At 43.0% G+C, this 14,063-nt stretch overlaps 1 protein-coding gene across 1 annotated transcript; it reads left to right on the forward strand.

The window, feature by feature from the left end:
* The first annotated feature begins 1,027 nt into the window (after positions 1-1,027).
* LOC120035244 (zinc finger protein 2 homolog) lies at positions 1,028-13,790 on the forward strand. The gene is made up of 4 exons (XM_038982034.1): positions 1,028-1,139; positions 8,871-9,087; positions 9,579-10,625; positions 13,786-13,790. The coding sequence occupies exons 2-4, from the start codon at positions 8,889-8,891 to the stop codon at positions 13,788-13,790; spliced, it is 1,251 nt and encodes a 416-aa protein (XP_038837962.1). The 5' UTR covers positions 1,028-1,139; positions 8,871-8,888.
* The last annotated feature ends 273 nt before the right edge of the window (positions 13,791-14,063 follow it).

The following is a 14,063-nucleotide window of genomic DNA, read 5'->3' on the forward strand; positions in this document are numbered from 1 at the left end:
TAACCACTCCACAAATTTCTTGTTAACAAACTATAGTTTTGGCAAGTCAGTTAGGACATCTACAAGTCATTTTTCCAACAATTGTTTACAGACAGATTATTTCACATAACTCACTGTATCACAATTCCAGTGGGTCAGAAGTTTACATATAGTAAGTTGACTGTGCCTTTAAACAGCTTGGAAAATTCCAGAAAATGTCATGGCTTTAGAAGCTTCTTATAGGCTAATTGACATAGTTTGAGTCAATTGGAGGTGTACTTGTGGATGTATTTCAAATGGACAGTGACCCCAAGCATACTTCCAAAGTTGTGACAAAATGGCTTAAGGACAACAAAGTCATTGTATTGGAGTGGCCATCACAAAACCCTGACCTCAAGTCTATAGAACATGTGTGGGCAGAACTGAAAAAGCATGTGCAAGCAAAGTAGAGGAAGTAGAGGAAGATGGGTCAAGGGGGAGGGATCCTGAGAGGAGTGGTGTAAGTAATAGATCTATACCAGTACAGAGGGAAGGCCAACAAGTGATATATGTTTCAGTAAGATTGGATTTTTAGCATTTATAGCAATGGTTATCAACTGTACTGCAGGGATGGAATGTAAATCACAGAAAATTGAAGTTGTGGTGGCTTAGCTGCAGAGGTATTTGGGTGTGTGACACTTGACATCAGAAGAGTTACAGGGTGTGTTAAGTGGTGGTGTCCCATCCTTTCAGGTTGTTGACCTGAGGTAGGAGTAAATATATTTAAATAGTGGAGTAGGGTGATGTTATTTAAAAATATATATATATATTATTATTTTTTGTGAGTGAGTGTTATATGGTAGGGTATTTGTTTATTTTTTTTTCAAACAAAGTATAAGGAAGTTCTACTCCAGTCTAGTAGGTGGCGGTAATGCAACATGTATTGGATGCCAACCGCCGTTAAACCACATCGAAGAAGAAGACGTATTTCCGCCAGAGGCCAGCAACACATGCACAACGACCACGCTGATACGACGCTCACGAACATTTTCTGCCGCATCTCATAATCCAGACCAAACGCACTCGGGAAGTGGATGAATGTTTCCGCATGCTCTACGAGACCTCACCATTTCATCAAGTTCTTCTCGGCTAAATAATTAGCTACAGGGAATCAGTTCAAGGTAACATATTGCGAATTTCAAATGTTAAACTTGAGCTTGTAGCACGGTCTGTAAACTAACGCAGTCCACGATTAAACGGCAGTGGTTGCCGCGGCCTGGCTTTGTTGTTCTCCCAGCTAGCTAACTAGCGAGCTGTTAGCCACTCGTTAGCTAGCTACACATCTCCCGTCCAACCCGTTTGTGTCGATAGCTAGCTAACAAACTAACTTAATTTCGGGGTAACGGTTGAGTTGAAGTGACTTTTACTTAATAGTTAGACAGCTGTCGTCTCATTGTGAGTAAACTGACTGTGGCGATGAATTAGCTAACCGCCAGCTCATTGTTTAGCCACAGATGGCTTAACGAAATATGTTTTATAACTACAGTAACGTTAATCTATTTAGCTACTGTAGGTAGCAACATTGGCTGGACTAACCGTTGCTAATCTGACTACCGGTTATGAAAACAGCGAATCCCTAACCCTTTTCCATAACGTTTTCAAGCAAATTTAAGAAGGAATGTCTACTTGTAACATCTTTCGTGTTTCTATCAAAAATAATGGCGCTGTGAAGCAGGCACACAAGCGTTTCGCTACACCCAAAATAACATCCACTAAATATGTGTATGTGACCAATTTGATTTGAAGAATAACTAAATACTTCCGGGTCACGGATGTTTTTGAATCCTTCAGTATAAGAGTCGTTATGTGTATGTATGCAGTAAGGCCAGAGGAGGTGTGGTATATGGCAAAGAGCGAGGGGGGGGGGGGGGAGAAGAGATGGGAGGGGGCACAGCCAGAACCATGCATCGGTAATCCAAAAGATGTAGGCTATCGCAAATCAAGTTTTATTTGTCACATACACATGGTGAGCAGATGTTAATGTGAGTCTAGTGAAATGCTTGTGCTTCTAGTTCCGACCGTGTGTAACAGTTTAGCTTCCGTCCCTCTCCTCGCCCCTACCTGGGCTCGAACCAGGGACCCTCTGCACACATCGACAACAGCCACCCTCGAAGCATCGTTACCCATCGCTCCACAAAAGCCGCGGCCCTTGCAGAGCAAGGGGAACAACTACTTTAAGGCCTCAGAGCGAGTGATGTCACCGATTGAAACGCTATTAGCACCACCGCTAACTAGCTAGCCATTTCACATCGGTTACACGTGCAGTACTGTGTTTGCATTTTCTTAGTTCACTAAAGTAGGGGCTATCGACTCTCTTCTACACCCAGCAGACAGAAGACCAAACACACTCTAGCGTTTTTCATAGTGAAGAGAAAGAGGAGCCAGCGAGTTAGAAAGAGGATCGGGGCAGACAGAACCATTTGCATAGGCTATGTATCTTGGTTACCTGTCTTGTCTAGCAATGCATCGTACATTTACCAAAAGTATACATTAGGCTGTCAATGACTATGGTTAAGCTATTCTTCATGGTGCCAGTGTATTGAAGCTGAACATTGCTAAATGCATCAGTTTAATTGGCCCTAAATATGCAATAAAGAAGTATTGCCTATAGCTTATTTAATGAAACCATGGCTGGCTGTTGATGTCCTAGGTTAGGGCTCTCAATCCTGTTCCTGGAGAGCAACCTTTCTGTAGGTTTTTTGCTCCAACCCCAATTTGTAACTATCCTGATCCAGCTTTAAAAAGCAGCTAATTATTGAATCACATGCGCTAGATTAGGGTTGGAGCGAAAAACCTACAGGAGGGTAGCTCGACACGAACAGGGTTGGAGAGCCCTGTCCTAGGCAATAGATCTCTAAGCAGCGTCCCCCGCTAAAGCTTTTGGAAATAGCAAGTTCACTTGTCATCCATAAACACAATCAAGTGCAAATACGGTTCAGCAACTGGAGTCAGCAGGATTGTGGGGCGTTGTTATTAGGAAGGACGTCTACCATGGATCGCTACAATAATGAATAGGATCACATTTCATCAATTTAAATATTATGAGGAAGACCTATACATTTGGCAGACAAGCACGAGTTATCAGTGTAGCCTGTTATTGTCTAGACGTGACGTTAAAATATCTTCACGCCTACAATAAAAACCGCCGGGCTTCCGTCATAACTCCAATGTAAAAAAAGATATATATATATAGTCCTACACATCACCTAGGCCTTTTTTATAGGCTGCGTTGATGAGCAAATGGGCAGTATCGAGCTCATGTCAGTTCTCTAGAACGCAAATGTAGTCTTCCTAGTAGGACTGCAATAATGAGGTGGTGTGTGCGTATCCATTTCAGCGTGTTTTGGGAGTCGGGCGAGAGTCGACTCCTAAGACTCCAACCACAGGGGGCCAGAGTCGACTCCAACCACAGGGGGGTCAGAGTCGACTCCAACCACAGGGGGGTCAGAGTCGACTCCAACCACAGGGGGGTCAGAGTCGACTCCAACCACAGGGGGGTCAGAGTCGACTCCAACCACAGGGGGGTCAGAGTCGACTCCAACCACAGGGGGGTCAGAGTCGACTCCAACCACAGGGGGGTCAGAGTCGACTCCAACCACAGGGGGGTCAGAGTCGACTCCAACCACAGGGGGGTCAGAGTCGACTCCAACCACAGGGGGGTCAGAGTCGACTCCAACCACAGGGGGGTCAGAGTCGACTCCAACCACAGGGGGGTCAGAGTCGACTCCAACCACAGGGGGGTCAGAGTCGACTCCAACCACAGGGGGGTCAGAGTCGACTCCAACCACAGGGGGGTCAGAGTCGACTCCAACCACAGGGGGGTCAGAGTCGACTCCAACCACAGGGGGGTCAGAGTCGACTCCAACCACAGGGGGGGTCAGAGTCGACTCCAACCACAGGGGGGGTCAGAGTCGACTCCAACCACAGGGGGGGTCAGAGTCGACTCCAACCACAGGGGGGTCAGAGTCGACTCCAACCACAGGGGGGTCAGAGTCGACTCCAACCACAGGGGGGTCAGAGTCGACTCAAACTCCTGAAGTTGTGCACAACTACCTGGACACAAGCCCTTAGCCGTGGTATATTGGCCATGGGCTCCTGAGTGGCGCAGCGGTCTAAGGCACTGAGACGCGTCACTACATACACCCTGGTTCGAATCCAGCTGTATCACAATCATCCGTGATTGGGTGTATCATAGGGCGTCGCACAATTATAAACTGGTTAACTAAAGTAATTTGACCAGTAAAAATATTGGTCTTATCACACCCGCGGTGTACGTACGGGATATTCAACGAGGGTTATGTGTTCTATGGAAAATAATGAGTGACGTGGAAGGTGTTTTCGGGAACTGATACAACTGACCTATTTTCCAGAGAACGCATAGAGCCCCGAGTTGATTATCCCTTTTATAACATGGCTATAATTTAACACATTTGCCGGTAGAAATGTGTTCAACATCCACTGAAGTAGCTAGCAAGTTTACTAGATAGCTACAGTAGTTGCTGTGGTAACAGACAGACTTGCTAGTTTAGCTAAACAAACCACCAGTCCTAGCTTGCTATTATGAAAAACGAATTCAACAATACAAATACTGTTTTCAATTTGACTTTTGCAGCTCAAAGACAACTTGTAAAAATTAACTATAGCAATTTTTTCCTAAGAGTTCATATTAAAGAGACGCCAATCAATTTAAATCCACTTGTTTCATATTGGACATAAATATTGTACCGTACATAATCGATTGTGTGTCCATAAAACCAGGGTCCAGCCAACAAACTAAAGTCCATAGCATACAAAACGGAAGAGTTTGACCCAAAAGTTTGTGTCTAATATGGAGAAAAAACCCTCTTGGATTTATGCTGATTGGCCACTCTTTAAGGCCCACAAAAGGGGTGTTACCTCTGTGTATTTAAAAACTAAAGGTGCTCCTGAGTAGAATGGACCCCCCCCCCCCCGTTACTGTGACACAACGTACAGGCAATTATGTACAGTGCAATATGCATGTCCAATGTCAAACATACCAAACATTCTGCAATAAGAATGGGCTAAATAACAATGGGATTTTAATGTTTTCTAACGTTTATTCTAATATTACTATTTAGATTTTTTTTTGTTTTGTTGTGGTTACATTCAATATTTTTTATGACCTTAGCGGCCTATATAATAATAATAATATTAACAGTAGCATAAATGTTTTATTTGTATTACTGTTTCCATAGCTATCTCGTAACCATTACTCTTAATGCTGTTAACAATATTGTCAATGCTATAATATTATTTGTGCTACTAAGCCTATTAACTGTTAACTTTTTTGATATTGCTAAACAAAATTCTAAGTCTGCTAACATTTCCTTAAACATGTTTTAGTATGTTTATTTGTAACATTTTATAAGTCAATTATCAGTTTCCAACAATGTAATCCAAAAATTTGCATATTTCGCAAGATAAAATAATATTCTACTTCGTTAAACTCGTCGGATCATTTTCCATAAATGGATGTTGATATAACTCGTTTGAATGGTACATTTTATTATATTATGAATAAATCCATTTTGTGCATAACTCTAGATAAATCCAACAGAAGACCAACAAAACAATCTTGAAGCATGGAATCCGATTGGTCAGACTAGTGTTAAATATTCCTTATCACGGGTACATCCTGTTTTGGGTTTCTGCCTATAGGAATGGAGGAGAAAAATGGAGTTGTGGTCAGATTTGCCGAAAGAAGGGCGGTGGAGGGCCTTGTATGCATCGCGGAAGTTAAAGGAGCAGTGATCCAGTGTTTTGCCAGCGCGAGTGCTGTTAGAATTTAGGTAGCCTTGTTCTCAAATTTGCTTTGTTAATATCCCCAGTTACAATAAATGCTGCCTCAGGATATATGGTTTCCAGTTTGCATGAAGTCTAGTGAAGTTCCTTGAGGGCTGTCATGGTATTGGCTTGAGGGGGGATGTACACGGCTGTGATAATAACCGATGAGAATTCTCTTGGGAGATAATTTGGTCAGCGTTTGATTGTGAGGAATTCTAGGTCAGGTGAACAAAAGGACTTGAGTTCCTCTGTTACAATTACACCATGAGTTGTTAATCATGAAACACTTCTTCTTCCCGGAGAGATGTGTATGGACCAGCATCCCTGTGGAACGCTTTTGACATCTTGTAGAGTCCATGCTCTGATGAATTGAGGCTGTTCTGAGGGTGCAACTCAATATTATGACGGTGTTTCTAATGTTTGGTATTACTCCATGTGTACAGTAACACTTCCTCAAAATAGTCCAAATCAATCTAAAATAAATCAAGAAATATTTTCTTTGAGTTTTTACTGAAGAGGTATTAGTCGTGCAATGTTACATCTAAGATGGTTGGAGCAGTATTTCTCAAGTGTTTCTACTGGGAAGCATATGGTAAGCTTAAGGGATGGTTGATTGATTTACATTTACGTCATTTAGCAGACGCTCTTATCCAGAGCGACTTACAAATTTATACTTTATTTAACTAGGCAAGTCAGTTAAGAACAAATTCTTATTTTTCAGTGACAGCCTAGGAACAGTGGGTTAACTGCCTTGTTCAAGGGCAGAACGACAGATTGTATCTTGTCAGCTCGGGGATTCGAACTTGCAACCTTTCGGTTACTAGTCCAACTATGCTACCCTGCCGCCCCGGGAGGGTAGCATAGGAAGGAAGGAAGGTCCAATATAGTTTCTTGTTATTCAGAAAAGTTGGGTCTATCAATGATGTTCTGCGTGATGCAGAAGCTGTTGGCAAGTTAGGGACTTTGTTTCTGCATTTAGTTTGTAGACCCCTTGCTATTTTTATTGATTTTAGTCTAGCGACAAATTCAGCTACTTTTTTAGGCTGCCATGGGGAGTTTTCTATGGTTTTGATTAGGGATGCACCGATATGACATTTTTGGCCAATATCCGATATTTTCCTTGCCTTTAAAAAACGATACCGATATTTTTATAAAAGCGTCCATTTAAGCATTCTAGTAAATAGTTGAAATGCACACACTGAGCAAGAAGTTATTTTTTTCGGGCATTTACGTATTTCCCCATTACCCATAAAACATAATCAAAACCTATTTCTTTCACTTGTGCTGTTTTCGTTGTTCCGTCTCAACCTGGATTTCATCATATATGTCAAGCAGTGAAGTTTCAGCTCTGTTTTGTCCGTGGCTTCTCTTCCTCGGTGCGCACTGTCCATTTCCATCTTGTCCAGCTGTCTAACATTTCACGTAAACCCTGTTTCTTGTCTGCATCGAAGTAGTAGCGGTCCTTGTACCTAGCATCAAGCATGGTGGCGACGCCGTAAAGAGGCTCAGAGAGAATACCACCGAATTGCTTGTTCACAGACTCGTACTTTTCCAAGTTAACTGCCGACACAGACTGTGGGGTTTTGTTGAGCAGGCCATGAGGGTATCTGCAGACGCAGTTGATGAGCTTGTTTCTCGAGTCAGTTGTTCGAATGGAGCTAGGAGTGTTCATGCTTCCAAGTTTCAAACATGTTCTCAAATGCCATTTTGAAATGGCAGCAGCGGTATGAGAACCAGCACAGTCTTGAGCATGCAATACGGCTTTTCCTCAGTACGAAATCCTTGTCGACCCACTTTGCCGTCAGACTGAATGCTCATCTCTGGTCCATATGTCAGTTGTGAAGCTAATAGCAGTGACGCCCATAGAAAGTAGCTCATGGATGTGCGTTTCAACAATACTGTGCTACTCCGGTAGGGCTACATCTGAAAAATAGCGCCTACTTGGTAGTAGTGTACCGGTGCTTATATAAGCTACTATGTCAATCAATGATTTGTTCGTTCATGTCATCACACAGCATACAAGTCATTCATGATTTGAAATGCAATCAAGCATTTTAGTTAAAATAAAATAAAGCAAGCCTTGAATAATTAGCTTAAACAATAAATAAACTGTTCCATTTTCGGGTAATTGCATTCGCAAATGAATGTGACTGTTTTCTTTGCTGTAATAAAGGCTTGACAAAAAAAATTATCACGTTACAGGACTCTGGTATGCTGAAAGTATTGTGTTGTTAACATTGTTCCAAACAGTAAACATCCTCTGTGTCCATTTTTGCAGTTATGGTGTTTGGAGTTTGTTATAACCAATTTATGATATGCTATTGGTCAGGCCCTATCGGTCACGTGCATGCGATGCATACGTCTCACATAAAGAGCTAAATTAATATAGTTGATTTGATTAAAACATAGTATATGTCTATATATGGAGAAGTTAAAAGAACAGACAACTCTGTCTGTTCTTTTAACTTCTCCATATATACAGTGGGGAGAACAAGTATTTGATACACTGCCGATTTTGCAGGTTTTCCTACTTACAAAGCATGTAGAGGTCTGTAGTTTTTATCATAGGTACACTTCAACTGTGAGAGACGGAATCTAAAACAAAAACCAGAAAATCACATTGTATGATTTTTAAGTAATTAATTTGCATTTTATTGCAAAATTATTAAAATAAAATGCAAATTAATTACTTAAAAATCATACAATGTGATTTTCTGGATTTTTGTTTTAGATTCCGTCTCTCACAGTTGAAGTGTACCTATGATAAAAATTACAGACCTCTACATGTAGTAGGAAAACCTGCAAAATCGGCAGTGTATCAAATACTTGTTCTCCCCACTGTAGACATATACTATGTTTTAATCAAATCAACTTTATTAATTTAGCTTGTCTGATGCTTTCAGATCTTTTTTTTTTTATGGAAAAAGTGTTCCTGCTGGATGGGATGTGTGGTTAGCTAGCTTAGATACATTTTGGTATTTTCCAGAGCTATACCACAATCTAGGTTTGAAAGTCTCACACTCAACTCTTTCGGTCTCCTTTTTTAGATCCACCTCTAGCCTACCATGTCTGAACCGGGTTCTGGTTGTGGTGTTCCAGCCCAGAGAAGCCCACAGCGGGCTCCAGAGATGCTATCAGTGAAGCTGGGTGACTGCAATCAAACAGTGGAACTCAATGTGATTGTCAAAGAGGAGGAGGAGGAGAGAGAAATCAATGAGGGGGAGGAGGAAGAGAGAGAGGAGGACAGGGACTCTGTTGACTCAGGTAAATTCAGGCTAACAACCTCTTTAGTTCAGAGAGGTAAACTACAAAGCAATGAGTTAGTCAGCTAACTTTGATAAACAACCTGAAATAGCTATTAATTTTCTGGTTCAATAATTAAGAAATGTTTTCTTAGGTTTTTGGTTGTTGAGTTAATTAGACCATGACAATGTCTATCATATCTTTTTTTTTTAAGTTGTTATTTCTGAATTTTTAGGCTAGTTAGCTGGCTAACTCATTGATTCTGCTTTGTATTATAACCCTCCGGCTTCTGTATGTGTAAGAGGGAAGGTGAGTGCCAAAACAAAAATGACTACCGACCATTGCGCAACGCATTGTAATTTGACAATGGCATTATCTATGTGTAATGCAACAAGCCCATTGCAAAGTATTTCTTTCAATACTCTGTTAATTCTAATGACTGAATCTGATTCAACTTAAATACTTTGTTTCTCTCTGTCTTTCTTACCCTATATCTGTTCATATTCTTACAGCAGAGAGCCCCAACCCAGACTCAGTCAACAAGCCCAGTTCCACAGCATCAATACTACCTGGTTGTGGGAGTTACCCATGTCCTCAATGTGGAAAGTGTTTCAGTTCCTCAACTTTTCTAAAGAATCATCAGAGAGTACACACTGGAGAGAAACCTTTTGACTGCTCCGCATGTGGGAAAAGTTTCAGTGAGAAAGTAAACCTTAAGAGACATGAGAGAGTACATAGTGGAGAGAAGCCTTACCACGGCACCACATGTGGGAAGAGCTTCAATCATTCAGGAAGCCTTAAGGAACATCAGCGACTACATACATGGGAGAAACCTTACCATTGCTCTCTTTGTGGGAAGTGTTTCAGACGAGCAGGAGACCTGAAAACTCATAAGAAATCACACACTGGAAAGAAGCCTACCTGTACTTTCAATGTGATTGTCAAAGAGGAGGAAGAGGATGAGAAGGAAATCGAAAAGGAAAAGAGGGAAGAGGAGGAAAATAGTGTTGTAGTTGACCCACGTTCATCAAGACTACCTGGTCGTGGGAGTTACCCCTGCCCTCAATGTGGAAAGAGTTTCAGTTCCTCAGGTAATCTAAAGAATCATCAGTGTGAACACACTCAAGAGAAACCATTCCACAGTGCCACATGTGGGAAGAGTTTCAGTGTAAAAGTCAACCTCACGAGGCATGAGATGGTACATAGTGGAGGGAAGCCTTACCACTGCACCAAATGTGGGAAGAGCTTCGATCATTCTGGAAGCATTACACATAAAAGAGTACATACAGGGGAGAAGCCTTGCCACTGCTCTCTGTGTGGGGAGGGATTCACTCAGCTAAGAAGTCTTAAAAGTCATGAGAGAATATCCATTGGAGGGAAGCCTGCCTGTGCTTTCAATGTAATTGTCCAAGAGGAGGAGGGAGAAAAGATGGATGTTGAGGATACGGAGGACAATAGTGGTGTAGTTGACAGTGCACGTCAGAGCAAAAAACGAGGCGTAAGGTCGAAGGAATTGTCCATAGAGCTCCGAGACAGGATTGTGTCGAGGCACAGATCTGGGGAAGGGTACCAAAAAATTTCTGCAGCATTGAAGGTCCCCAAGAACACAGTGGCCTCCATCATTCTTAAATGGAAGAAGTTTGGAACCACCAAGACTCTTCCTAGAGCTGGCCGACCGACCAAACTTAGCAATTTGGGGAGAAGGGCCTTGGTCAGGGAGGTGACCAAGAACCCGATGGTCACTCTGACAAAGCTCCAGAGTTCCTCTGTGGAGATGCTTGTCCTTCTTGAAGGTTTTCCCATCTCTGCAGCACTCCACCAATCAGGCCTTTATGGTACAGTGGTCAGACGGAAGCCACTCCTCAGTAAAAGAAACATGACAGCCCGCTTGGAGTTTGCCAAAAGGCACCTAAAGGACTCTCAGACCATGAGAAACAAGATTCTTTGGTCTGATGAAACCAAGATTGAACTCTTTGGCATGAGTGCCAAGCGTCACATCACCATCCCTATGGTGAAGCATGGTGGTGGCAGCATCATGCTGTGGGGATGTTTTTCAGCTGCAGGGACTGGGAGACTAGTCAGGATTGAGGGAGAGCTGAACAGAGAAAAGTACAGAGAGATCCTTGATGAAAACCTGCTCCAGAGTGCCCAGGACCTTAGACTGGGTCAAAGGTTCACCTTCCAACAGGACAACAACCCTAAGCACACAGCCAAGACAACCCAGGAGTGGCTTCGGGACAAGTCTCTGAATGTCCTTGAGTGGCCCAGCCAGAGCCCGGACTTGAACCCAATCGAAAATCTCTGGAGAGACCTGAAAATAGCTGTGCAGCAACGCTCCCCATCCAACCTGACAGAGCTTGAGAGGATCTGCAGAGAAGAATGGGAGAAAATCCCCAAATACAGGTGTGCCAAGCTTGTAGCGTCATATCCAAGAAGGCTCGAGGCTGTAATCGCTGCCAAAGGTGCTTCAACAAAGTACTGAGTAAAGGGTCTGAATACTTATGTAAATGTGTTATTTTAATTAAATTTGCTAAAATTTCTAAACCTGTTTTTGCTTTGTCATTATGGGATATTGTGTAGAGTGACGATAAAAAAAAAAAAACTATTTTATCCATTTTAGAATAAGACTAATGTAACAAATGTGTAAGAAGTGAAGGGGTTGGAATACTTTCCGAATGGTTTGTATATGAACGCAGCTGCCACTTCATTAAAGCCGTTAGATGCAGTTTATCACAGCGCACTGCTCTTTATTATGGGATTCCCTACCAGCAAGTTGGTTGGCCCTCTGTGATGTCATCACTGCATTCTCTACCAGCAAGTTGGTTGGCCCTCTGTGATGTCATCGCTGCATTCTCTACCAGCAAGTTGGTTGGCCCTCTGCATTCTCTACCAGCAAGTTGGTTGGCCCTCTGTGATGTCATCACTGCATTCTCTACCAGAAAGTTGGTTGGCCCTCTGTCACGTAGGTAAATAAATTGCTATCTTTTCATTTATAAAGCCCTTTTACAAAAAGTCTCACCGTACCTAACCTGTTTACCACACCCGGTCTCCGGGATGGTTAACTCTGGAAACTCCTTTGGTCTCTACTGAGTTAGTAGGTACATCAGCTTTTAGTTTTCTTGCACCTTATTTGTGGAACAATCTTCAAAATGTTGTTAAATTTGTTTTGATGCCGCTATGGGCAATTCAGAAAGCTGATTGAGGACCTTATAACTGATGAATGTTTATTTCTGCTTGCATTTTGTATTTATACTGGGGGGGGGGGGGGGGGATATTAACGCAACAATTTCTACGATTTTACTGAGAGTTCATATAAGGAAATCGGTATATTGAAATCAATTCCTTAAGCCCTAAAATGTAATAGTTTGGTGGCCATTTGATTAATTGTTCAGCGGTCTTATGGCTTGGGGGTAGAAGCTATTAAGGAGCCTTTTTGTCCTATACTTGGCGCTCCGGTACTGCTTGCCGTGCGGTAGCAAAGAACATTCTATGACCTGGGTGACTGGAGTCTCTGACAAGTTTATGGGCTTTCCGCTTTCCTCGTATATAGGTCCTGGATTGCAGGAAGCTTGGCCCCATTGATGTACTGGGCCATACGCATTACCCTCTGTAGCGCCTTACGGTCCGATGCCGAGCAGTTGCCATACCAGGCGGCGATGCAACCAGTCAGGATGCTCTCGATGGTGCAGCTGTAGAACTTTTTGAGGATCTGGGCACCCATGCCAAATCTTTTCAGTCTCCTGAGGGGGAAAAGGTTTGGTCGTGCCCTCTTCACGACTGTCTTGGTGTGTTTGGACACTGATAGTTCGTTGGTCATGTGGACGCCAAGGAATTTGAAACTTGACCTGCTCCACTACAGCCCCATTGATGTTAATGGGGGCCTGTTTGGCCCGCTTTTCCTGTAGTCCACAATCAGCTCCTTTGCCTTGCTCACATTGAGGGAGAGGTTGTTGTCTTGGCACCACACTGACGGTTCCCTGACCACCTCCCTATAGGCTGTCTCATCATCGGTGATCAGGCCTACCACTGTTGTCGTCTGCAAGCTGATGGTGTTGGAGTCGTATTTGGCCATGCAGTCGTGGGTGAACAGGGAGTACAGGAGGGAACTAATTACACACCCCATGAGGGGCCCCAGTGTTGAGGATCAGCATGGCAGACGTGTTGCCTGCCCTTACCAACTGGGGGCGGCCCATCAGGAAGTCCAGGATCCAGTTGCAGAGGGAGGTGTTTAGTCCCAGGGTCCTTAGCTTAGTGATGAGCTTCGTGGGCACTATGGTATTGAACGCTGAGCTGTAGTCAATGAACAGCATTCTCACATAGGTGTTCCTTTTCTCCAGGTGGGAAAGGCAGTGTGGAGTGCGATTGAGATTGCGTCATCTGTGGATCTGTTGGGGCAGTATACAAATTGGAGTCGGTCTAGGGTTGTGGTCTCCAAACTTTTCATAGTCCCGTACCCCTTTAGACATTCAACCTCCAGCTGCGCACCCACTCTAGCACCAGGGTCAGCCCACTCAAGTGTAGTTTTTTCCATCATTGTAAGCCTGCCACACACACTATACGATACATTTATTAACATAAGAATTTGTGTTTTTTTCACAACCCGGCTTGTGGGAAGTGACAAAGAGCTCTTATAGGACCAGGGCACAAATAATTATCAATCATTTTGCTCTTTATTTAACCGTCTTACATGTAAAACCTTATTTGTATAACTCACCACAGGTTAATGAGAAAGGTGTGCTTGAGTGGATGCACATAACTCTGCAATGTTGGGTTGTATTGGAGAGAGGCTCAGTCTTAAATCATTTTCCACGCACAGTTTGTGCCTGTATTTAGTTCTCATGCTAGTGAGGGCCGAGAATCCACTCTCACATAGGTACGTGGTTGCAAAGGGCATCAGTGTCTTAACAGCGAGATTTGCCAAAGCCAGGATACTCTGAGCGGAGCCCAATCCAGAAATCTGGCAGTGCCTTCTGATTTAAATTCAATTTTCACAGAAC

This window comes from Salvelinus namaycush, unplaced genomic scaffold (assembly GCF_016432855.1).
Source record: "Salvelinus namaycush isolate Seneca unplaced genomic scaffold, SaNama_1.0 Scaffold10, whole genome shotgun sequence".
In the NCBI taxonomy this organism is placed as follows: Eukaryota; Metazoa; Chordata; class Actinopteri; order Salmoniformes; family Salmonidae; genus Salvelinus; species Salvelinus namaycush.

What these genes read in the sequence shown, in the direction of transcription:
- LOC120035244 (XM_038982034.1), top strand. Translation starts at nt 8,889, where the DNA reads ATGTCTGAACCGGGTTCTGGTTGTGGTGTTCCAGCCCAGAGAAGCCCA. An exon ending in CAGGGACTCTGTTGACTCAG is followed by an intron (nt 9,088 to 9,578) that starts GTAAATTCAGGC and finishes ATATTCTTACAG; the next exon opens with CAGAGAGCCCCAACCCAGAC.